The sequence below is a fragment of the Tachyglossus aculeatus genome, chromosome 5, assembly GCF_015852505.1.
Source record: "Tachyglossus aculeatus isolate mTacAcu1 chromosome 5, mTacAcu1.pri, whole genome shotgun sequence".
In the NCBI taxonomy this organism is placed as follows: Eukaryota; Metazoa; Chordata; class Mammalia; order Monotremata; family Tachyglossidae; genus Tachyglossus; species Tachyglossus aculeatus.
Genome location: NC_052070.1, coordinates 30,008,049 through 30,031,582, shown reverse-complemented (window position 1 = coordinate 30,031,582; position 23,534 = coordinate 30,008,049). Strand labels below are relative to the sequence as shown.

Below are 23,534 nucleotides of genomic sequence, written 5' to 3'. Positions count from 1 at the left end.
CCAAGTAGACACTCAAAACTTTTGCTACTACTTCTACAAGTTGTCAGGCTTTTTCTCTTGAAGATTTTTTTTTCCTTAATAATGGTCATTCTAGGGTCATTCAGTGGAATGATTTTGTGGTGAAGAAACCTAGGTGTAGTTGAGTGAACTGAACCATTCTAGCCAGTTCACATGGATTCTGTTCCCTTGGGAATTAATCAGTAGTATTTATGGATCATTTACTGTGTGCAGGCCAGTGTACTAAGTGCTTGGGAGAATACAGTACAACAGAGTTGGTAGACACATTCCCTGTCCACAAGGATGTCACAGTCTAGAGGGCAAGACAGACATGAATGAAGAAATTATGGATATGTACGTGAGTGCTGGGGAGAATATCAAGTTCTTTAAGGATACAGATAAAACTGCATAGGTGCTGCACAAGAGAGTGGGAGTAAGGGAAAGGAGGGTTTAATCAGGGAAGGCCTCTTGAAGGAGATAAGATTTTAATAAGGGTTTGAGGATGGGGAGAGTAGTCGTCTGTCCAATATTAAGGGGGAGGGAGTTCCAGGCTAGAGGGAGGACTTGGGGATGGGGTCGGTGGAGGAATAGACAAGATCAAGGTACAGCGAATAGTTTGGTGTTAGAGGAGTGAAGTGTGTGGGCTGGGTTGTGGTATGAAATCAGACAAGTAAATTGGAGGGAGCGAATTGATTGGGTGTTTAAAGCCTATCTTGAGGAGTTTCTGTTGGAAGTGGGAACCTTGGGAATTTTCTTTCTAACAGCAGTGAAGTTGGGACACTGGTAAATGTATTCAAGTTAAGTAATTTGTATTTCCAAGAGGTGAACTATTAAACATTTCAGATCATGTAGTGAAGACCAGTAAAGACAAGCTAGACTGATGTCCTATTTGGTTAAACTGTTCTTTTCAGGATAATTGCTAGAGAGCCATAATATGAACCTGTAGACTTCTTTTCCTCTAGAAATGAAAAAAAAAATGATAAAAAAATGATGAATGCTAATATTTCTTGGCTTGCTGTAGACATCTGAGGTATTTTGAGGAAGTCTTGGAAGAGTGAAGTATGTAATTTGAATTGACATGATTACCTTGAGAAGCAGCGTGGCTTAGTGGAAGGAGCACGGACTTGGAAGTCAGAGGACATGAGTTCTAATCCCGGCTCCACCACTTGTCTGCTGTGTGACCTTGGGCAAGGCACTTAACTTCTCTGTGCCTTAGTATCTCATCTGTAAAATGGGGGTTAAGACTGTGAACCCCACATGGCACAACCTGATTACCTTGTATCTACCCCAGCGCTTAGAACGGTGCTTGGCACATACTAAGCGCTTAACAAATACCATAATTAATTATTGTTATTATCCTGAGGCAACTTGGTAGGGGTTTTCATCGAAATTTCTCCCCCTCTAGACTATAAGCTCGTTATGGGCAGGGAACATTCCCACTAATTATATTGTACTCTCTGAAATGCTTTGAACAGTGCTCTACACGTAGTAAATTCTCAATAAACACCATTGGTTGATTGACTTACTGATTGATTGAAATTCATCTAGGTTGCCCAGAGCATGTGGAAACATGTCACCTATCACCTTCCTTGTCCCCAGACTGTACATGTGGTGAACTTCTTTTCTGAATCTGGTTCATTTTCAATGGTTGTTATTTATTCTTCAGTGGAAGCAGTCCTCAAGTGAATGGCCACTCTAGGCTCTCTGTACATTCACCAGTGGATATGCGACACATCGATCTGCCAGAGCTAGAAAGTGAGGACATGTTGGAATTGCAGTTCCAGCAGCTCAGCCTTCCCCAGTTCTGTGTCTCGGTTCTGGAATCAGCAGTCCCACTCTTAAGAGCAGGTGAGTTTGAACAATAATAATAATAATGTTTGTTAAGTAATAATGTTGGAATTTGTTAAGCTCCAGGCACTCTACTAAGTGCTGGGTGGATACAAGCAAATTGAGTTGGGCACAGTCCTTGTCCCACGTGGGGCTCACAGTCTCAATCCCCATTTTACAGATGAGATAACTGAGGCACAGAGAAGTGAAGTGACTTGCCCAGGGTGTCACAGCAGAGAAATGGCAAAGCCGGGATTAGAACCCATGACCTTCTCACTCTCAGGCCCGTGCTCTATCCACTGTGCCATGCTGCTTCCCTTAAGTGCTACAAAGTGCCAAGCTCTGTGCTAGGCATCAGGATAAATACAAGATAATCAGGAGAGACACAGTCCTTGCCCCACGTGTGGCTTACAGTCTAAGGGGGAGAGGGAGGGGAAGGGACAACTGGTATTAAATCCCCATTTTACAGATAAAGAAACTGAGACACAGAGAAATTTATGTGACCTGTCCAAGGTCACATGGCAGGCAGTCACTCAAGGGTATTTATTGAGAGCTTTCTGTGTGCAGAGCACTGTACTAGGTAATAATAATAATAATAATTATGGTATTTGTTAAGCACTTACTATGTGCAAAGCACTGTTCTAAGAGCTGGGGTAGATACAAGATAATCAGCTTGTCCCACATGGGGCTAACAGTCTTAATCCCCATTTTACAGATGAGGTATCAGGTAACTGAGGCACAGAGAAGTTAAGTGGCTTGCCCAAGGTCACACAGCATTCAAGTGGTGGAACCCGGGATTAGAACCCACGACCTCTGACTCCCAAGCCCGTGCTCTTTCCAGTAAACCACGCTGCTTCTCAAGCAGCATGTTTGGGAGAGTCCAGTAGAGTCAGTAGACCCAACTCCCTCTGTTTTGTGGTTGGTGGTGAGCAGAAAGGGTGGATGGGAAGGAGAGTTATCAGAGTAGGGATGGAGAGAAGCCTGCCCATTTTGAGAGAAAGAAGAGGGGGAATGACAGCCAGAGTGACTGATTTTCCTCTTTTTGGCCACAAACATGGGAAACACCAGGGAAAAGTTTCCTCTCGGGAAGAATTTACTTCGTATTCAGTTCAATTCAGTCATATTTATTGAGTGCTTACTGTGTGCAATGTACTCAGCATTTGGGAAAGTACAACATAACAACAAACTGATACATTCCCTGCCCACAACAAGCTCACAATCCAGAGAGGGAGACAGACATTAATATACGTGAATAAATAAATTACAGATATATACATATGTGCTTTGAGGCTGGGAGGGCGAATGAAAAAAAGGAACGAGTCAGGATGACGTAGAAGGCAGTGGGAGAAGAGGAGAGGAAGGCTTAGTTAGGGAAGGTTTCTTGGAGAAGATGTGCCTTCAATAAGGCTTTGAAGTGGGGGAGAGTAATTATCTATCTGATATGAGAAGGGAGAGAGTTCCAGGCCAGAGGCAGGATGTGGGCAAGAGATCGGTGGCAAGATAGACAAGATCGAGGTACAGTGAGAAGGTTAGCATTAGAGGAACGAAGTGTGCGGGCTGGATTGTAGGAGAGTAGCAAGCTGAGGTAGGAGGGGGAAGATGATTGAGTGCTTTAAAGCCAGTGGTAAGGAGTTTTGCTTTATGCGGAGGTGGATGGACAACCACTGGAATTTCTTGAGTGGGGAAACACGGTCTGAACTTTTTTGAAGGAAAATGATCTGGGCAGCAGAGTGGATATGGACTGGAGTGGGGAGAGGCAGAGGGCAGGGAGGTCAGCAAGGAGGCTGATACAGTAAAAAAAAGGAGGGATAAGTATTTGGAGGGAGAAAGAGAGTTAAGGCAGTTTCTGTAATGGACGTGAAGTGGGATTTGCCCGTTTGGTTAACCAGAAGGCCTCCCCAGCTCCTCCACCTGAGGTATTTCACAGTGATGGTGGGAGTCCTGAAGGGCTAGTCCGGCCCCTTACCAACCCTGATCTCAACCACCTCTCACTAAACTCTGGGTTCATCAACTTACTTCTGCTCCATGCCATCCACCTCTGGTCTCCCCAGCTTGGCTTTGTTCTCCCTTCTTCCCTCGAGAAGCAGTGTAGCCAAGTTGAAAGAGCATGGGCCCAGGAGTCAGAGGACCTGGGTTCTAATCCAGGCTCCACCTCATGTCTGCTGTACGACCTTGGAGAAATCACTTAACTTCTCTGTGCCTCAGTTGCCTCATCAATAAAATGAGGATTAAGGCTGTGAGTCCCATGTGGGTCGTGGACAGTGCCCAACCTGATTAGCTCGTGTTTACCCCAGCGCTTAGTACAAAAGCTGGCACATAGTAAACACTTCTCAAAAACCATTTTTTAAAAAAAGAAAGACAGTGATGATATTGGCAGCTCTGATATCCTGTGGCATGTCCTCAGTGTTCTATAAGTTGAGGAAGTGTTTCTATATGCGTTTTAGCAGTGTGTGTCCTCCACACTGGTAAATCTCAGCAGGGGCATATGTCATCAGGTGCTGTGCCATTTGTCATGGCTCTGATGACAATGGTGCCTTTCTCAGTAGTTGGGACAAGTGCTGGGGTCTCTGAGAGCTGGAAGCTTTCCTGTCTTGAACGGCCTCATCTTCATTAAGAGACAGGGTATTGAGGCAGGGTTGAGGAGACAACTTTTCATGTAGAGTAAGAAAAGTTTGCTCCTTTCAAAAACACATCTTAAAGAGTTATCAAACCTGTCAAGGCAGCAGCGTAAGATGAGTGAACTTCTGTTCTTTAAAACCCTCCCAAATATTAAATGGGTTCCATGCAGTGCAACCTTTAAGGCATGAGGATTTTTTTTGTTTGCTGAGAAGTTGCGGTTTCCTACTATAAGTTTCAGGGTGACCTTTGGAAGAAAATCACATAACTTGGCTTACAGACCAAACACGGGAGAAATATTTGCCCTTTGGATGTTGTTGTGATCCTTGTTTCCAAGAGGTTGGTGTATGTTTTGAACTCTTGCTATTGACATAGTCTTGGAGTGAGACTGTAAGCTTCCAGATCTTGTGGGCAGGGATCACGTCTACCAACCCCGTTGCCCTTCTGCTGGCTTCAAGGACCGGACTCTATCCATTAAGCCCTGCTGTGCAGCAGAATGAAGTATGGAATGGAGAGGGGAGAGACAGGAGGCAGGGAGGTCAATGAGGAAACTGAGGTAAGCTGTGATAAGTGCTTGGATCAGCATGGTAGCAGTTTGGATGGAGAGGAAGGGGAAGATTTTAGAGATGTTGTGAAGGTAGAATCAAGAGGATTTGGAGGCAGACGGAATGTGTGGATCGAAAGAGAAAGATGAGTCAAGGATAGCGTCAGGGTTATGGGGCTTCTGAGGCAGATGGAATGGTGCGTTGTCTGCTGTGATGGGGCAGTCTTGGGAAGGACAAGGCCCAGGTGGGAAGATGAAGAGTTCTGTTTTGGAAATGCTGAGTTAGGGGTGTTGTTGGGACATCCAGACACCGATATCCTGAAGTCAGCAGGAAGGGTGAGACTGCACAGAAAGGGATGGGTTTGGGCTGGAGAGGTAGATTTGGAAATCATTCACATAGAGATGGTAGTCGAAGCCGTAGGTTACATCACTGGGATAAATGTGCCTTTGTTTGCCAGCAATTGATTGTGATGTACACATACTAATTTGCACCCATTTTACAATGAGAAAAATAGCTTTATATGTCACGCTTGCTTCTAACCTTTTCCTAATTTGCTGTAAAAGTCAAATTGATAATTGTACAGGTATTTCTTCAAACATTAATTTTCTAAATTTCCTCTTGCCCTTTGCAGTGAAATAGCACACCATTTATACATGCTCACTAGCAGGAGCGATTTTTAAGACTTTATGCCAGCTGTTGAAATGTGGAAGTTTTAAGGGCACTAAAGATTAGCCAGATCACTTTGGTTTCATTTGCAGAAACGTACCTTGAGTATTTTGGGACCAAGAATTATTTTTGAAAGTTTCTTCTCCTCATGTTTCTTCTGAATGTGAGTTAGTGCTGATCTGCAGGTTGGGGTTTTTAACTTTCACCCTGAAAAATGTAGCTTAGTGGAAAGAGCACAGGCCTCTGACTTAAAGGAACTGGGTTTAAATTCTGGTCTGCCACGTGGCTACGGTGTAAATTTGGGCAAGTCACTTCTCTGTGCCTCAGTTTTCTCATCTGAAAAATGGGGATTGAATCCTACTCCCTCCTACTGATACCATGAGCCTCATATGGGAGGTTAAATGCTTACTATGTGCCAGGCTCTGTACTAAGCACCGGGGTAGATACAAGCTAATCAGGTCGGAACAGTCCTTGTCCCCCACGGGGCTCACAGTCTTCATCCCCATTTTACAGATGAGATAACTGAGGCACAGTTGAGATAACTGAGGCACAGAGAAGTTAAGTGACTTACCCGAAGGCACATAGCAGACGAGTGGTAGAGCTGGGATTAATAATAATGTTGGCATTTGTTAAGCACTTACTATGTGCAAAGCACTGTTCTAAGCGCTGGGGAGGATACAGGGTGATCAGGCTGTCCCACGGGGGGCTCACAGTCTTAATACCCATTTTACAGATGAGGTAACTGAGGCACAGAGAAGTGAAGTGACTTGCCCAAAGTCACACAGCTGACAATTGGTGGAGCTGGGATTTGAACCCATGACCTCTGACTCCATGCTCTTTCCACTGAGCTACAAACACGGGTCTTCTGACTCCCAGGCCTGTGTTTTATCCACTAGACCATGCTGCTTCTCATGTCCAACGTGATTATCTTATATCTACACCTGCACTTAGTATAGTGTTTGGCACATAACAGATACAATAAAAGAAAATAAAGTGACCCTGGGTTCCAATCCCAGATCTGCCACTTTCCTCCTATATGACTCTGGGCAAGGCAGTTAACTTCTCAGTGCTTTAGTTTTCTCATCTCTCTGGAGATGAAATACTTGTTTTCCCTTTTACAGAGTCTGTGTCCAGTCTGCTTATAGAGTAGCTACCCCAGACAGTAATACAGTGCTTAACCATTCATTCATTCAATCGTTTTTATTGAGCGCTTACTGTGTTCAGAGCACTGTACTAAGCACTTGGGAAGTAGAAATCAGCAACATAGAAACGGACCCTACCCAACAACAGGTTCACAGTCTAGAAGGGGGAGACAGACAACAAAAACAAGTAGAGAGGTGTCAATACCATCAGAATAAATAGAATTATAGTTATATACACATCATTATAAAATAGAGTAATAAATATGTACAAATATACACAAGTGCTGTGGGGAGGGGAAGGGGGTAGGGCGGGGGGGGCGATGGGTAGGGGAGGAGGAGCAGGAGAAGAAAAAGGGGGCGCTCAGTCTGGGAAGGCCTCCTTGAGGAGTTGAGCTCTCAGTAGGGCTTTGAAGGGATGAGAAGATTAACCCACAGTAATCACTTAATAAATAGCACAGCAGCATGGTGTCATGGATAGAGCATGGGCCTGGGAGACCTAAAGTCATGGGTTCTAATCCTGGCTCTGCCACTCTTCTGCTGAGTGACCTTGAGCTAGTCACTTCTCTGTGGGCCTCAGTTACCTCATCTGTAAAATGGAGATTGAGATGGTGAGCCCCATGCGGGACAGGGACAGTGTCCAACCCTATTTGCTGTTTAGAGAAGCAGCATGTCTTAGTGGAAAGAGCCCAGGCTTGGGAGTCAGAGGTCATGGGTTCGAATCCTGGCTCTGCCCCTTGTCAGCTGTGTGACCGTGGTCAAGTCACTTCACTTCTCTGGGCCTCAGTTCCCTCATCTGTAAAATGGGGATAAACACTGTGAGTCCCATGTGGGACAACCTGATTCCCTTATATCTACCCCAGCACTTAGAACAGTGCTCAGCACATAGTAAGCACTTAACAAATGCTATTATTATTATTATTATTATTATTGAATCCACCCCAGTGCTTAGTACAGTGCCTGGCACATAGTAAGTGCTTAAAAGATTTCACAATTATTATGAACAAAACAAAATAAAAATATCAGGCCTCTCACCTGCACTGTTCTAGACAGGTCTTATTTGGTTCCACCATGGTACTCGTCCTGTGAGCCGCACTTTCAGCCTTCACTAAAATTCTTGCTAGTCTGCAGCCTGAAATTTGTTTAGACTTGGTTAAACATCTTTAGGGCCTTGAGCCGGTATTAACTTCTTGGCTAGATGGGTAGTGTGCTCGACATGATATACCATCTGTCTCCTTGGTATTTTTTTGTTCTGTAAATACTAATACAGATTCGTGGAGCTCATCAAACTCACTTATCGTCTGTCTGTCAGGGACAAGGGAAAAAATCAAGATGGATGAGTGGGTAATGGTATGTGTAATGAGCAAAAAGAGACGTGAGAGGCAGAGAGGTATTGAGCCAAATCATGAAACAAAGCGGTGAATAAGCATTTCAGACAGAGATGGCCCAGGCAGGACCAAGCATACTTAGGTTTTTGGAGTGTTTCAGGTGCACAGTGAAGCGCGTAGGAGACCGTGTTGTCTCCACCGTGGGGCTGTGGCTGAGCCTTGGCTTGGACTTTGAGCTGGGCTGGGGTCTATTCTGTGTAGGCTTGCCCCTGTCTGGAGAAAAGCTTAGCCTAGGGAACTCTGGTTTTTCAGTCTTCCCACCAAGAAGACCTGGAAGCCTCTTCCCCGGTTAATCTCTCATCTCTCCACTCCCTGCGACATTGCCAACAAAGCATTCCATCACCTTGCCCCCTCCTACCTCACCCTGTTATTCTCCTACTACAACCCAGCCCACATACTTCACTCCTGTAATGCCAACCTTCTCACCGTCGACCTCTAGCCCACATCCTACCTGTGTCCTGGAATGCCCTCTCTTTCATATCTGACAGGAAACTACTCTCCCTTCCCTCAAAGTCTTATTGAAGGCACGTGTCCTCCAAGAGGCCTTCCCTGATGAAGCCCTCCTTTCCTCTTCTCCCACTCCCTGTATTCGTCACCCTTCCCAGCCCCACAGCACTTATGTACATATCTTAGTTTTATTTATATTAATGTCTCTCTCCCCCTCTAGACTGTCAGCTTGTTGTGGGCAGGGAAGGTGTCTGTGATCTTAGTACAGTGCTTTGTACACAGTAAGCGCTCAATAAATATGATTGAATGAATGAATATTGAATTCTCCCAAGTGCTTAGTGCAATGCTCTCCACTCACCAAGTGCTCAGTAAATATGGTTGACTAACTGACTTCAACCCTTTCATATCACCGAAGCACATCACCCCTACACTTTCCCCACTGTAGCACTTATGTATGTATGTATCTTTAAGCTTTTTTGCTTCCCCCTCCCTATAATTTGTTTTAATGTCTGCTAGATTGTAAACTCTTGGAGAGCAGGGATCGTGTCTTCTAGCACTTGTACTCTCCCAAGTGCTTAGTATGTGCTTTGCCCAGAGGAAGGGCTCCATTAATACTATTGTACTGAAGCAGCGAGGCTTCAGTGGAAAGAGCCCAGGCTTGGAAGTCAGAGGACATTCTAATCCCACCTCCGCCACTTGTCTGCTGTGTGACCGTGGGCAAGTCACTTGACTTCTCTGTGCCTGTTACCTCATCTGTGAAATGGGGGTGAAAAGTGTGAGCCCCACCTGGGACAACCTGATCTACCCCAATGCTTAGGACAGTGCTTGGCACATAGTAAGCGCTTAACAAATGCCATCATTTTTATTACTGTTATTATTTGTTCAATCTGATGGTTCCCTGAGGCGCCTCTTGGATTTCATCTGGATCAGCTCCAGGACCAGACTGGAGGTGGGCTAGGACTGAGCAGGGTTGTCCCTGGATCCCTGCACTCTGGGATTTTGTGTTTGTCTCAGAGGGGTGTACTTTGGGGTGACCTGGTGCTGAGCCCTGAAACGGAATCTGACTAGTCTGATAGGCTCATCTCAAGGGTCATGGGTTCAAATCCCTGCTCCGCCAATTGCCAGCTGTGTGACTTTGGGCAAGTCACTTAACTTCTCTGGGCCTCAGTTACCTCATCTGTAAAATGGGGATTACGACTGTGAGCCCTCCGTGGGACAACCTGATCACCTTGTAACCTCCCCAGCGCTTAGAACAGTGCTTTGCACATAGTAAGTGCTTAATAAATGCCATAAAAAAGTCACTTAACTTCTCTGTGCCTCAGTTACCTCATCTGTAAAATGGGGATGAAGACTGTGAGCCCCACGTGGGACAACCTGATCACCTTGTATCCTCCCCAGCGCTTAGAACAGTGCTTGACACATAGTATGCGCTTAAGAAATACCAACATTATTATTATTATTATTAAGGGAAGCAATGTGGTCCAGTGGAAAGAGCACGGGACTGGGAGTTTGAGGACCCAGGCTCTAGTCCCGGCTCCGCCACTTGTCTGCTGTGTGATCTTGGGCAAGTCACTTCTCTCCTCTTTGCCTGTTATTTCGTCTATAAATTGGGGATTAGGACCGAGCCCCATTTTGGCATTTTGGGTAGGGAGTGTGTGTTTTTTTTGTTGTTGTTATTGTTGTTTCATTTTGTTTTTTGGTACTGGTTAAGTGTTCATTATGCACTGGGCAGTATACTAACACTGGGGTAGATATAAGCCAATGAGATTGGATACAGTCAGTGTCCCATGCGAGGTTCACAGTCTTGATGCTCATTTTACGGATGAGGTAGCTGAGGCACAGGGAAGTTGTGACTTGCCCAAGGTCACACAGCAGATGAGTGGCGGAGCCAGCATTAGAACCCAGGTCCTTGGACTCCCAGGCTTGTGCTTTATCCACTAGATCACACTGCGTCTCATGTCCAACATGTTATCTACCCCAGTGCTTAGTACAGTGTTCAAGTGGTTAGTTCAGATCTCAAGTGCTTAGTATAATGGTTTGCACTCAGTAAACACTCAATAAATATGATTGACTGAATGAATGCTTAGTACACAGTGCCTGGCACATAGTAAACACCTAACAAATACTATTGGAAAAAAAGAGGGGGGATTGTAACCATTGGATGCTTCCAGTTTTCTGGGGTGTCTTTTTCATGGTGATCAGATATATGATTAATTTGTTTTGTTAAGATCCAACTTGGGTTTTTTAGTGCAGTTAGTCCCCTTAGATTCCCTTCCATCAGCTTTGGAAACATTTACATAAAAAAAAATGGCATTTGTTAAGCACCTACTATGTGCCGAGCGCTGTTCTAAGCACTGGGGTAGATACAAGGTAATCAGGTTGTCCCACCTGGGGTTCACAGTCTTAATCCCCATCTTACAGATGAGGTAACTGAGGCACAGAGAAGTAAAGTGACTTCTCCAAAGTCACACAGCTGTTCAGTGGAGAAGCCGGGATTCGAACCCACGACCTCTAACTCCCAAGCCCGTGATCTTTCCACTGAGCCACTCTGCTTCTCTGCCACACTGGCACTACCAAACATTGGTAGATATACTATAGAATCATGGTGGTTCATGAGAACTGACTCGAGTGCTCTGAAGTTCAAACTCCCAGATTTTGAAAAGCAGCATGGCCCAGTGGAATGGGCATGGACCTAGGTTCCAGTGCCAGCTCCAGCATTTGTCTGCTTGGTGACCTTGGGCAAGTCACTTAGCTTCTCATCACTTAACCTCTCTGGGCCTCAATTTCCCCTTCTGTAAAATGGAGATTAAATCTTACTCCCACACTATGAGCCTCATGTGAGACAGGGACTAGGACTCACTGACTGTCGTATATCTACCCCAGTGCTTAATACAGTACTCGGTACATAGTAAGCACTTAGCAAATACCACAATTATTATTAGAGAAGCAGCGTGGCTCAGTGGAAAGAGCACGGGTTTGGGAGTCAGAGGTCATGGGTTCTAATCCCGGCTCTGCCACTTGTCAGCTGTGACTTTGGGCAAGTCACTTCACTTCTCTGGGCCTCAGTTACCTCATCTGTAAAATGGGGATGAAGACTGTGAGCCCCATGTGGGACAACCTGATTATCTTGTATCCCTCCCAGCGCTTAGAACAGTGCTTTGCACATAGTGCTTAACAAATGCCATCATTATTATTATTATTATTGTCATTGTTATTATTCAGGTTCATCATTGAGCACTTTTCTGAGAGCTGAAACTTTCAGTACACTGTTATCTTAAACAACAACTGATCCCGTTTCCCTTCTGCATTCCCAGGCAGTCGAAGAATGACATTGCGGGTTCTGGAATTGCTTGTGGAGAACATGCTACTTCTCGGCCATGCAGTGTCAGAAGAAACCTGGGAAGACAGCAGCCTTTTTGCCTTAGAACTGGTGAGGCAAAGCATTTTCTTTTATCGTTTAATACAAGTTAGTACCTTTGTTATTCTATATAGTCCTTGGCCAAACCCCTTATTTCAAGCTTTTCATTTTCAGAACTATAATGGGTTCAGCTTGAGAAATTCCTGATGATTTTTTCCTTCAGTGGGAAGACACCCTGTTTGGCTACTGTACCCATTAGTAGCAGTAGCATTTATTAAGCGCTTACCATGGGCAGAACACTGTAGTAAGCGCTGGGAGAGCCTATACAAGTAGGAATAAGACATAGTCTTTTTCCCTTTGAAGAACTCAGATTACTTTTGAGGCTTGCCAAATGGTGCTCAGATAGCGTGCAAATGTATGTTTCATATGAAGCTATTTGTGTTGAGGGTTTAGCAGTGACTGTGAGGAGGTACACACTGTGCTACAGGGAATGTTTGGTGAATCATGGGACTTGGTGAATCATGAGGATGGAGTTCTCTCAGCCTATGCCCAGACTTTGGGTTCTGGGACCAGGCTGAACTACTACTGCCAAACCAAGTTGACCTCAGGTGGTGTCACTGTGGCCTTTTTCCAGTTCTCTTGCCCCACCCCAGAGCAAGAGCTGTTTTCCTGCCTCGCCGCTGTCTGGTCTGCCCAAGCTGCCCGTGTCGAGTCAGCAGGGATGCATCAGGGCTCGGGCTCCAGAGTCATGGCGTCTGGGGCAGCGGGGCTTCATATACCTCACAACATGGCCAGGGGCTGTGGCTGGGGCAGAGCTGACTGAAGGACAGCAGAGCTACATTTGTGCAGTCCCGTGGGGTGAACGCTATTGCCCCATGGGGAAGACCAGGACGGGGGGAGGCAGGAGGCTGCTGGCCTGAGGGCTCTCACAGGGCCTTGGGGAGGGGACAGACCCCTTACGTCCAGGCCTCATTTACTCTCAGCCACTGTAGTCAGGGAGGGCCAGAGAGATGGCAGTAAAGGAGGGGAAGAGGTTTTTCCTTAAAATCTTTGCCTTCCTTTTCCTCTCCCTCATTCTTTCTCTATTGCTTCCTTCTTTGTATCTTTCTTCTCTCACTCTCTCCACTCCCACCCTCACTCTCTCCACTCTCCCTCTCTCCACTCTCCCAACTCTCTCCATTCCCCCACTACTCTCTCCGTTTCCTTTCACTCTCCCCACTTCACTCTAATTTCTCCCCTGCCTGCCATTCTCTCTTCATTCTCTCCACTTGCTCCTGCTCTCTCCATTTCCCCCCTTTCCACTTTTTCCCACTCTCCACATTGTCCCACTCTTTCCACTTCCTCCCAACTCTCTCCACTTTCTCCCACTCTCTCCACTTTCTCCCACTCTCTCCACTTTCTCCCACTCTCTCCACCTCCTCCCATTCTCTCCACCTCCTCCCATTCTCTCCACTTTTCTAGAGAAGCAGTGTGGCTTGGTGGAAAGAGTTCGGGCTTGGGAGTCAGAGGACGTGGGTTCTAATCTTGCCTTTGTCACTTGTCTGCTGTGTGACCTTGGGCAAGCTACTTAATTTCTCTATGCCCGTTACCTCATCTGTAAAATGGGGATTAAGACTGTAAGCCCCATGTGGGACAACCTGATTACCTTGTATCTACCTCAGCGCTTAGAACGTCACTTGGCAAATAGTAAGCGCTTAACAAATACCATAATTATTCGTATTATTATTATTCTCCTCACTCTCTCCACTTTCATCTTACTCTCTCCACTCTCCCCTACTCTGTCTCCCCCATTGAATATTCCTTTCTTTCCTCCCTTCTCTTAAAGCACGAATGCCAATGCCACATCTCCTCAATGCTCTGCCCCCCAATTTTCCCCATTCTCAAAATATAAAGTCAAAACCCCTGATTTTTTAGATTTTCATTTACTAAAATTTTCCTTGTAATGGACAGTATTACTAAATGCTGAGAGTTTTGGCCAAAGAATTTTATGTTAATCAGCAAGCTAATAGTTCACTCTTTACTTCTGGCTGCTGATCTTACAGAACGCAATGAATTATTTTTGTTTTAAAGGTTAAATCTGTTGTTTAATTTCCAGCTAATATGCTGGAAATGTTAAATACAGCAAAACTGTTTGGAATTATTTTTGGTTTGCTTTGGTTTGGTAAAAATATCTAATTATCTAAGTAGATAATTAGAAACATTTAATTTCCGCATATTGTTTAAAGCTTTCTTAGAGGGGGGGAAAAGGAGCTTCATAGTAGTTGGGATTTGCCCACTGTTGGGTAGGGACTGTCTCTATATGTTGCCAACTTGTACTTCCCAAGCGCTTAGTACAGTGCTTAGTACAGTGCTCTGCACACAGTAAGCGCTCAATAAATACGAATGATGATGATTTTTCTTGTCACTTTTAAGGTTATGAAGAAAGTAGGTGAATTGAATAAAAAGAGAGAGGAGAATAGTCTTCTAGACTGTGAGTGCGTTGTTGGGTAGGGACTGTTTCTATATATTGCCAACTTGTACTTCCCAAACGCTTAGTACAGTTCTCTGCACACAGTAAGCACTACTCAATAAATACGATTGAATGAATAAATAGGAATGTATGTGCCGTCCAAGCAGTTTTGTATCTGCCTTCTCAGAAAACAGTCACCTTCAAATATGAAGTATCTCACTCTCTCTCTCTCTATATATATCTTTCGATGTGGACAGTAAGACCTTATCCATCCTCTGAATAGTGCTGAAAACCCAATGAGGGGCCACCAATCCCTTCTGCTCTGTACAAGTGAAATTCTTTGCTGGGCTCTTGAATTGGCTTTTAGAAGTGGTGTCGCCTAGTAGAATGAGCACAGGCCTGGGAGGACTTGGGTTCTAATCCTGGATCTGTCATTTCCTTCATTCATTCAATAGTATTGATTGAGTGCTGTGTGCAGAGCCTTGTATTAAGCGCTTGGGAAGTACAAATCGGCAACATATTGACATGATCCCTACCCAACAATGGGCTTACAGTCATTTGCCTGCTCTGTGGCCTCAGACGAGTCACTTCTCTTGGACTCAGTTTATTTACCTGTAAAATGGGGATTCATTACCTGTTCGCCCTCTTTAGACTCTTGAGCCCACTGTGGGACAGGGGTTATATCAGATCTGCCTATACTCTATTCCAGTGCTTAGTGTAGCGCTTGTGGCTCATAAAAAGTGCTTCACAAACATTATTATTACTATTGTTATTAGTAGTGTTATTATTATTATGCAACAGCAGATTGTGTTTTTCATTCTTCCTCAGTTTTTAATCTTCCTGATTCCTGTACTTGTGAGGAGCCATTCCATTCTTGAAATTCACCCTCCAGTCTGGTGCACTATCTTTTCCTCATGACTCCCAGCTGTCTCCAGCTTTGTCACATGATTTGAATTGGGCTTCTTTGGGCCTTATTGAGATTTTAGTTCTTCCAAGTGTTTTTTGGGCCCTTTTCTCTGCTCTCCCTATTTTAGCTAATCGCATAGCAGCTGGCTAGGTGATTCTGACATCATCCATTCTTCTTACTCTAATCACCCCACCCCCAACTCCACAGCACTTATGTACATATCTTTAAATTATGTAGTATAAATTACTTGTTCATATTAATGTCTGTCTCCCCCTCTTGACTGTAAGCTCATTATGGGTAGGGAATGTGCCTATCAACTCTGTGGTATAGTTTTCCCCCAAGTGCTTAGAACAGTGCTCTGCACTCAGTAAGCGTTCTGCAAATACCATTGATTGATTAATGAAACTCCATCATGATTAGCACTGCCTCAAGCTGGTACATTGAGTTCCCAGATCGTCTTGTTTCTGATACTGTCTTACCATGTGGTAGAGGTGAAGATAATTGAGATTGTTCTAGAAGTCAATGGTGAAAGCCAAATGATTCTCACTACTACATAAAAAGTGAACTTGGAACATTTTTGTAGACATTCAGGTTGGTCTGAAGCTTGAAGCCACGTTATCACCCAGCCTCTGTCAGTCTCCCGAGGGCCTGCTGGCTCTCTCGGTGGGCTACTACTTTGCCTATTTGTGCATTATTGGAGCTAACAGACAGGGTGCCACCTAATTCTGGTCTTCTTCAGGCTAAATGCTGGTCTACAGTACCTTGCCAGAGCTGAAAAGCCATTTATAAGAAGTGGCCGGTTTTTCTTCATTCATTCATTCATTCATTCATTCATTCATTCATTCATTCAGTTGTATTTATTGAACACTAACTGTGTGCAGAGCACTGTACTAAGTGCTTGGGAGAGTACAGAATAACACTAAACAAGCATATTCACTGCCCAGTCTAGAAGGGGAGACAGATAATAATAATAATGATTACATATATTATAAAGATATAAGTATTAATTATGTATATTAATGTCTACCTCCCCCTCTAGAGGCAGACATTAATATAAATAGTTAAGGAGAGTGCACATCCAGGACACAGTCATCAGCAAAGAGGAGCTCCTTTGTAATTGATTCTATGGACTTCGGAAGCTGGCATTATTCTCTCGAGTTGGAAAAGGTTGCCTTATTCAACCATATATTAGAACATGGGAGTTGAAGATTGTCACATGCTTATTAAGACAGTAGCATGTGAAATTATGGTACACACATTTGTGAGTCAGTGTGGTAAAATAGTGTTGTCAGTTCAAAGGCTTGGAGGCTATTTTTGAGAGGGGGGAAAGAAGCCTAGGAGAGTGTGATGTTGTGGTAGACAGTGCAGAAGGGAGTGAGTTGGTCACAAACAATGGGAAGCTCAGCAAGATCAGGGAAAGAGCTGTGGCTGCCTTAACGTTGGGTGGAAAGGGTGGCGAGTTGCCCATGGCCTACATACAACCAACTCTCACTTCCACCTGCTGACTTCTTGTGGGCGGAGAATTCATTCATTCATTCATTGAATTGTATTTATTGAGTGCTTACTGTGTGCAGAGTACTGTACTAAGCGCTTGGAAAGTACAGTTCAGAAATAATGATAATAAGGCATTTATTGAGCGCTTACTATGTGAAAAGCACTGTTCTAAGCACTGGGAAGGTTACAAGGTGATCAGGTTGTCCAAGTGGGGCTCACAGTCTTAATCCCCATTTTACAGATGAGGTAACTGAGGCACAGAGAAGTGAAGTGACTTGCCCAAAGTCACACAGCTGACAAGTGGCGGAGCCGGGATATGAGCCCATGACCTCTGACTCCAAAGCCTGGGCTCTTTCCACTGAGCCATGTTGCTTCTCTACTATCCCTGCCCACACCGGGTTTACAATCTAGAGGAGGGGAGACAGACATCAAAACAAGTAAACAGGCATCAATATAAATAAATAGAATTATAGATATATACATATATTCATAAGTGCTTTGGGGCAGGGAGAGGGGGATAGAGCAAAGGGAGCGAGTTGAGGTGATACGGAAGGGATGGGGAGCTGAGGAAAAGGGGGCTTAATCTGGGAAGGTCTCTTGGACGACATGTTGCCAGTGTTGCCAATGCCAATGTTATGTTGCCAACTTGTACTTCCCAAGCGCTTAGTACAGTTCTCTGCACACAGTAAGTGTTCGATAAATATGATTGAATGAATGAATGAGGAGGTGTGCCGTCAGTAGGGCTTTGAAGGGGGAAGAGTGATTGTTGGGCAGACTGGGGAGGGAGGGTGTTCCAGGCCAGAGGTAGGATGTGGGCCAGGGGTCAATGGCGAGACAGGCGAGATCGAGGCACAGTGAGGAGGTTAGCAGCAGAGGAGTGGAGGATGCGGGCTGGGCTGTACAAGGAGAGAAGGGAGGTGAAGTAAGAAGGGGCAAGGTGATCAAGTGCTTTGCAGCCAACAGTGAGGAATTTTAATTTGATACAGTTTGTTATATTGCTATACTGTACTCTTCCAGGCGCTTAGTACAGTGCTCTGCACACAGTAACTACTCAATACATACGATTGATTGATTGACGTCCCCTCATCCTTCCTGCCATGGCCATTACCAAGTCAGAGAGGAGGGCCTGCATCCTAAAGAAGGGGAGTGTGTTTGTGCTCAGTGAGTTTTGAGCTGCGCGAGAGTAGATTCAGGGTATGTGCTGAAAGTGGAGCTAGATTGGTGGGCTGAGGAGGGAGTTGATGGAGAGGAAGTGCAGATGGCACAGATCTATTCAGGAGAGGCAGAGTTGTCATTTAAGGGAGGAGGAGCCACGGAGGGAAGGAAAGGGTAGTAACTGAAAGGAGAAAGCAACATGTCTACCAATTCTGTTGTATTGTACTCTCTCTCGAGTTTAGTGGAGTGCTCTGCACAAAGTAAGCACTCAGTAAATCCCTTTGATTGATTAATTGTTTTGTTTGTTTCCAGAAAGAGAAGCTGCTCTCAGTTCTGGGATCCCTTGGAGAAACGCTAACCTACCACAAAAGCAGCATCAGCTCCGAACAGCCAGAGTCCGTGCTTGGGCACCACAGAATGGCATTTGTCAGCATTTCACTTTTCACAGTCCGATTGTTGCAGACACTGCTCCCTGTGGAAAAGGTGAGGAACAGATAGAATTACTAAATTGCATCTTAATGAATTAATATACTGAGTGTTCAGTGTAGGTTTCCCAGGCCATCTGCAGGGGTTAAGTTCCTGAAATTACACTCAGAGGACAAGTACAAAGGGTCATGGGGAAAAACGGGGTGAGGGGCTATTGGATTTCTTAGATTGTGAGCCTCCCAAGGGACAGGGACCTTGTCTAATTCCTACCTGTATATTCTCTGCCAGCACTCAGTACAGTGCTCTGTTTTGTAAGTGCTTAGTAGATACTATCACTAGTACTGGGTGAAACATAGGTTTGGGGAAATTCAATCAAGCAGTCGTATTTATTGAGTGCTTACTGTGTGCAGAGCACTAAACTAAACTGTTGGGAAAGTTTAGTATAATATTTTGATCCCTTTCTCACATCCCGTCTCTCTTTATCCATCCCTACATTGATCCTTTTGGACTTCTGCTGCTCGCCTTCTATCACTCCTCAACTCCAATGACCTCCTGCTCCACCCCAGCTCTGCCACTCACCAACTTGGGCACACAGTTGATCTCATCATCTCTAGTCACTGTACAATTTCTACCCTCACCATCTCTGAAATCCCTCTCTTTGACCACAGCCTCATCACCTGCCTTCTCTCCCACACACTTCCATGCAAATCTGTCCTCTTCCCTGACAGAGACTTCTGATCTTTTCACCCTATCCAATTTTCTTAAGTCCTCATGTCCCATTTAACCTCCATACTCAAGCTATCTTCCCTTGATGACCAAATTGACGCCCTAAACACCGTCCTCTCGGCTGAACTCATCTCTCTCATTTCCCTAGCCCATCGTCGATCTTGTGCCACCAATCCACAGCCCTGGATCACCTCCCTAGTCCACTTTCTTCACTTCTGGTCACAAGCTGCAGAGTGCTGCGGACCGAAATCTCGATATCAGGCCAACTTCATCCATCTCGAGTTCATCCTTGAGTGCTTGAACTCTACTCTCTCCTCTGCTCGGCAGAATTATTTCTCCATTCTTATTGAAACCCATGCCCATTTCCCTCACCAATTATTCCAGCTGTTAAACTCCCTCCTCAAACCCCCTGTTCACCTAATGACCTGGTCACCTACTTTGAGATAATTGAATCTATCAGAAGTGATCCCCATCACATCTCCCCTGCTCTTCTCCAGTTCCACCCTCCTCTTGTCCCTTTGTCAACTCTCCCATCCTTCCCAGCAATATCTCAAGATGAGATCTCCTGCCTTATCTAAAAATCCAACCCCTCCACTGCACATCCAACTCCATCCCTTCGCACCATATCAAAGCACTTGCCCCCTCCTGTCTTCTCTCCATGACCTTCATCTTCAACTGTTCTCTCTCCAGTGGCTTCTTCCCCACTACTTTCAAACATGCTCATGTCTCCCTTACCCTAAAAAAACCTCTTTCCCTTGACTCCACACCTCCCTCCGGTAATTGCCCCATCTCCCTCCCACCATTTCTATCCTAGCTCCTTGATCGAGTTGTCTACAGTTGCCGTCTCAAATTGGTCTCTTCCAGTTCTCTCCTTGACCCTCTCCAATCTGGCCTCCACACCTTCACGCCACAGAAACCACCAAGTGTTGTTCATGGCCTGTATACAGAACTGTGATAGCCAGAATTGTTAAAAGAAAATGGAGTGTGACTTTCTAAGACCACAGTTGGAAAAACCCATGGTTTACAAGGGAAATCTGTGTTTTCTTGTTATTTTATAGTGCAGCAGGACATGATGAGAAACTTTTCTTCATTTTTTTCCCTATTTTAATTTTTTTTATGTATGTGAAGCAAAGCAAGGAATAGCAATGCACAGTTAGCTTATTGTTAGCTAATGCAGTATTCCCATTTGAAAGCTGTGGGGAGGGGAGTGTTGCATGTGTGGTTGCCTGGTTTTTGTGAGTGGGGTTGGGGAGAAGGGGAGGCTGAGATGAATTTGGAAGTGGAAAGAGAGGGGCAGATTCACCAAATAACTTCTGCAACAGATGAGACTGTTAAGGCCCTTTCCCTCCATTCCCTTGCTGGCTGAATCCAGCTTGTCCCCCTGCCTCCCTGAAGGACATGAGGACTTTAGCCATCCCAACCCTTTTAGGCCAACTCGCATCCCTTCCAGTAGGATGCATCGTTAACCACTCCAGGCCTTTTTGCCCTGGAGGAAGGCAATGGAGTCCCACTGTTCTCCGTCAGTTTCAGATAACTCTTTAGTACAGCGGAAAGACCATGGGGCTATGAGTCAGGAAATCTAGGTTTGAGTTTTAGACTGCTTCTGGGGCAAGTCACTTAGCCTCCTTCCTCCCTGTGTCTCAGAGTCCTCAATTGCATAATGCAACACCACCTGCCCGTCCACACCTCAGGGATGCTTTGAAGATGGCATGAGATAAATGATGTGGATAATTCTTTGGAAAAAAATAAAAGCACTATTCAAATAGAAGGTATTCTTTTTGAGCAGTCATGTAATGAAATATTTAGGAACTCCTGGGCAAGCATATGACTGGTAAAAGTCCTGGAAGATTAGGGTCTCCCTCCACAAACATGAGAGGCGATCAAATCTCCAAATGGCCCAAGGCAAGTCCTAAGGCATATTTTCTGGTATTAATGCTTTTGTTCCTATCCTTTTCTTTCAGCCTTTGGGCATGGCTCGCTACTTTGAAAAGACCAATTAATAACTAAAATTGGGGTCAGAGGGGAGGATTTGGCAAGGGGTTTTGACAGGTGGGTCATTGTTTCCTCACTCCTTGTTCTGCCTAAAATGAGTTTGGGGTGTGGATACTCTGGGTTTTAGATTCTTCAAAGCATTTCAGTTAGGCATTGAATAGCATTTGAGATCAGTAAAGAAGTAAATCTATAGCTGTTAGTCTATTTAATCTGCCATTTAGTAGTTTTTATAAAGATTCATTTCATAAAATTCTAAGTAGTATAAATCAGGTTGTGCCAGAAAAATCCTGCTATTAAGGTATTGGTTTCCATTGAGTCTGTTTCCTTGGACTGGTAAATTGGATAAGGATTTTTTAAAGGGATATTTGAAAGTGTAAAGGCTTCATTTTGTTAATGCTTATTCCTTCACAAGTTTGTGATTTACAAGGTTATGCTGCCCTCTGCCTGTTGCTAGCTCACCAAACTCCTTTTGGCCTGTAGAGCTGTCTCAGAAATCTGCTAATCTACACTCTGAAATATCCTAGTTTTTAACCACCTGGGTTCCTGCACCATAGAAATTGGATGTCAGCAGGCAGATTAGGGAGTGGCAGCTCACCTAGAGTTGAAAATTAAAGGTTGATGGCAGACTACAGTGAGCCTGGTGGATGTCCATGCTCCTTCATGAAGTTTTTCTGTGAAAAATCAGGGGGAAATTGTTGCCGTATAAGGCTAATTATAAAGTCTGGCGTAAGTAATGTCAGTAACCTTATAATGGCACTTGTTAGTCAGTGGGTACTTCTGGAGAGCTCTCTACTTGTCTCCACTGAGCATGCTGGGAGATGAGCCTCCTCTTCCTAATTCTTTAGAATAGCCACTAAGAGATGTACATGTGCTCCGGTGGAGAGCACATAGGACTGAGAACCAGATCTTTGCACAACCCTACTGGGGTTGTGCAAGTCAATCAGCAGAATTTCTTGAACTGTTGAGGTCAGAAAACTGAACTCGGGGCTTTCTGAACACAAATGTTAGCCCTGCTCTCACTTGAGGTTGGGTGATTAGCCTGTATGAACTGGTGGAGACTGTCCCTTGTGTTTCTGTGCGGGTGGAGGCTAAATTCCCATCCTCCCCTCTGTGTGGGGTCGCCGTGATGGGCAGGTGTGGCCGGGCATCTCTTTTGGGCGGGGGAGAGGTGGGCACTGCTGGGGAGCGGTCAGTCCTTCTGCTACTTGTGAAGCCCTTGCTTTTAGTGTTATGGTGTCTGTTAAGTGCTTACTATATGTCAAGTACTGTTTTATGCACTGGGGTAGATGTAAGTTAATCAGGTCGGACCCAGTCCTTACTCCACATGGACCTCGCAGTCTAAGGAGGGGCAACAGGCACTGAGTCCCCATTTTATAGGTAAGGAAATTCGGGACAGAGAAGTTGTCCATATTTACTATTCTATTTATTTTGTTAATGACGTGCATCTAGCTTTACTTCTATTTATTCTGATGACTTGACACCTGTCCACATGTTTTGTTTTGTTGTCTGTCTCCCCATTCTAGACTGTGAGCCCGTTGTTGGGTAGGGACCGTCTCTATATGTTGCCAACTTGCACTTCCCAAGTGCTTAGTATAGTGCTCCGCACACAGTAAGTGCTCAATAAATATGATTGAATGAATGAATGAATGAAGTGACTTGTCTGGGGTCACCCGGCAGGCAAGTGGCCGACCTGGAATTAGAACGCAACTCTTCTGACTCCCGGGCTGGTGGTCTTCCACTAGGCCACCCTGCTCCTCGGCTCTTGTGCAGTCCTTTAAGCCATGTTGGTGCACTCCTAACCTTGGGGCCTGCATCTGGAGGGCAAAGGGCAGGTTGTCCCAGGATCCCACCCCTGCCAGAGGCCCAGAGACTGCAGTGTAGGGAATACTTTGCTGACTCGTCCAGTGGTTGCTCACCTCCCTCTGCGACACACTCCTTAGCACTGTTGGCTTTAAGCTGCGTGGCATAGTAGAAGCAGCATGGCGTAGTGGATAGAGCACAGGCCCGGGAGTCAGAAGGTCATGGATTCTAATTCTGGCTCCACCACTTGTCTCCTTTGTGATCTTGGGCAAATCACTTAACTTCTCTGTGCCCCAGTTATCTCATTTGCAAAATGGGGATTGAGACTGTGATCTCCATGTAGGACAGGGACTGTGTCCAACCCGATTTGCTTCTATACACCCTGATTTGCTTGTATCCACCCCAGTGCTTAGTACAGTGACTGGCACATAGTAAGCGCTTAACAAATACCATAATTATTATTATTTAAAGCCCTCAACCAGATTGCTTCCCCTCTACCTTACCTCAGTGATCTCCCACTACAGCCCAGCCTGCACACCTGGCTGCTCTGCACCCACTTGCTCACCATGCCTTGACTTCATCTATCCTGCTGCCATCCCCTT

General features: G+C 45.1%; 1 protein-coding gene across 1 annotated transcript in view; it reads left to right on the top strand.

The window, feature by feature from the left end:
• Nucleotides 1-23,534, top strand: part of RTTN (rotatin) — a 206,026-nt gene that overhangs the window by 19,383 nt on the left and 163,109 nt on the right. Inside the window, exons 9-11 of the mRNA XM_038746402.1 lie at nucleotides 1,664-1,845; nucleotides 11,940-12,055; nucleotides 18,301-18,471. Coding sequence (XP_038602330.1) covers nucleotides 1,664-1,845; nucleotides 11,940-12,055; nucleotides 18,301-18,471 — 469 coding nt within the window. The remainder of the gene's footprint in view (nucleotides 1-1,663; nucleotides 1,846-11,939; nucleotides 12,056-18,300; nucleotides 18,472-23,534) is intronic.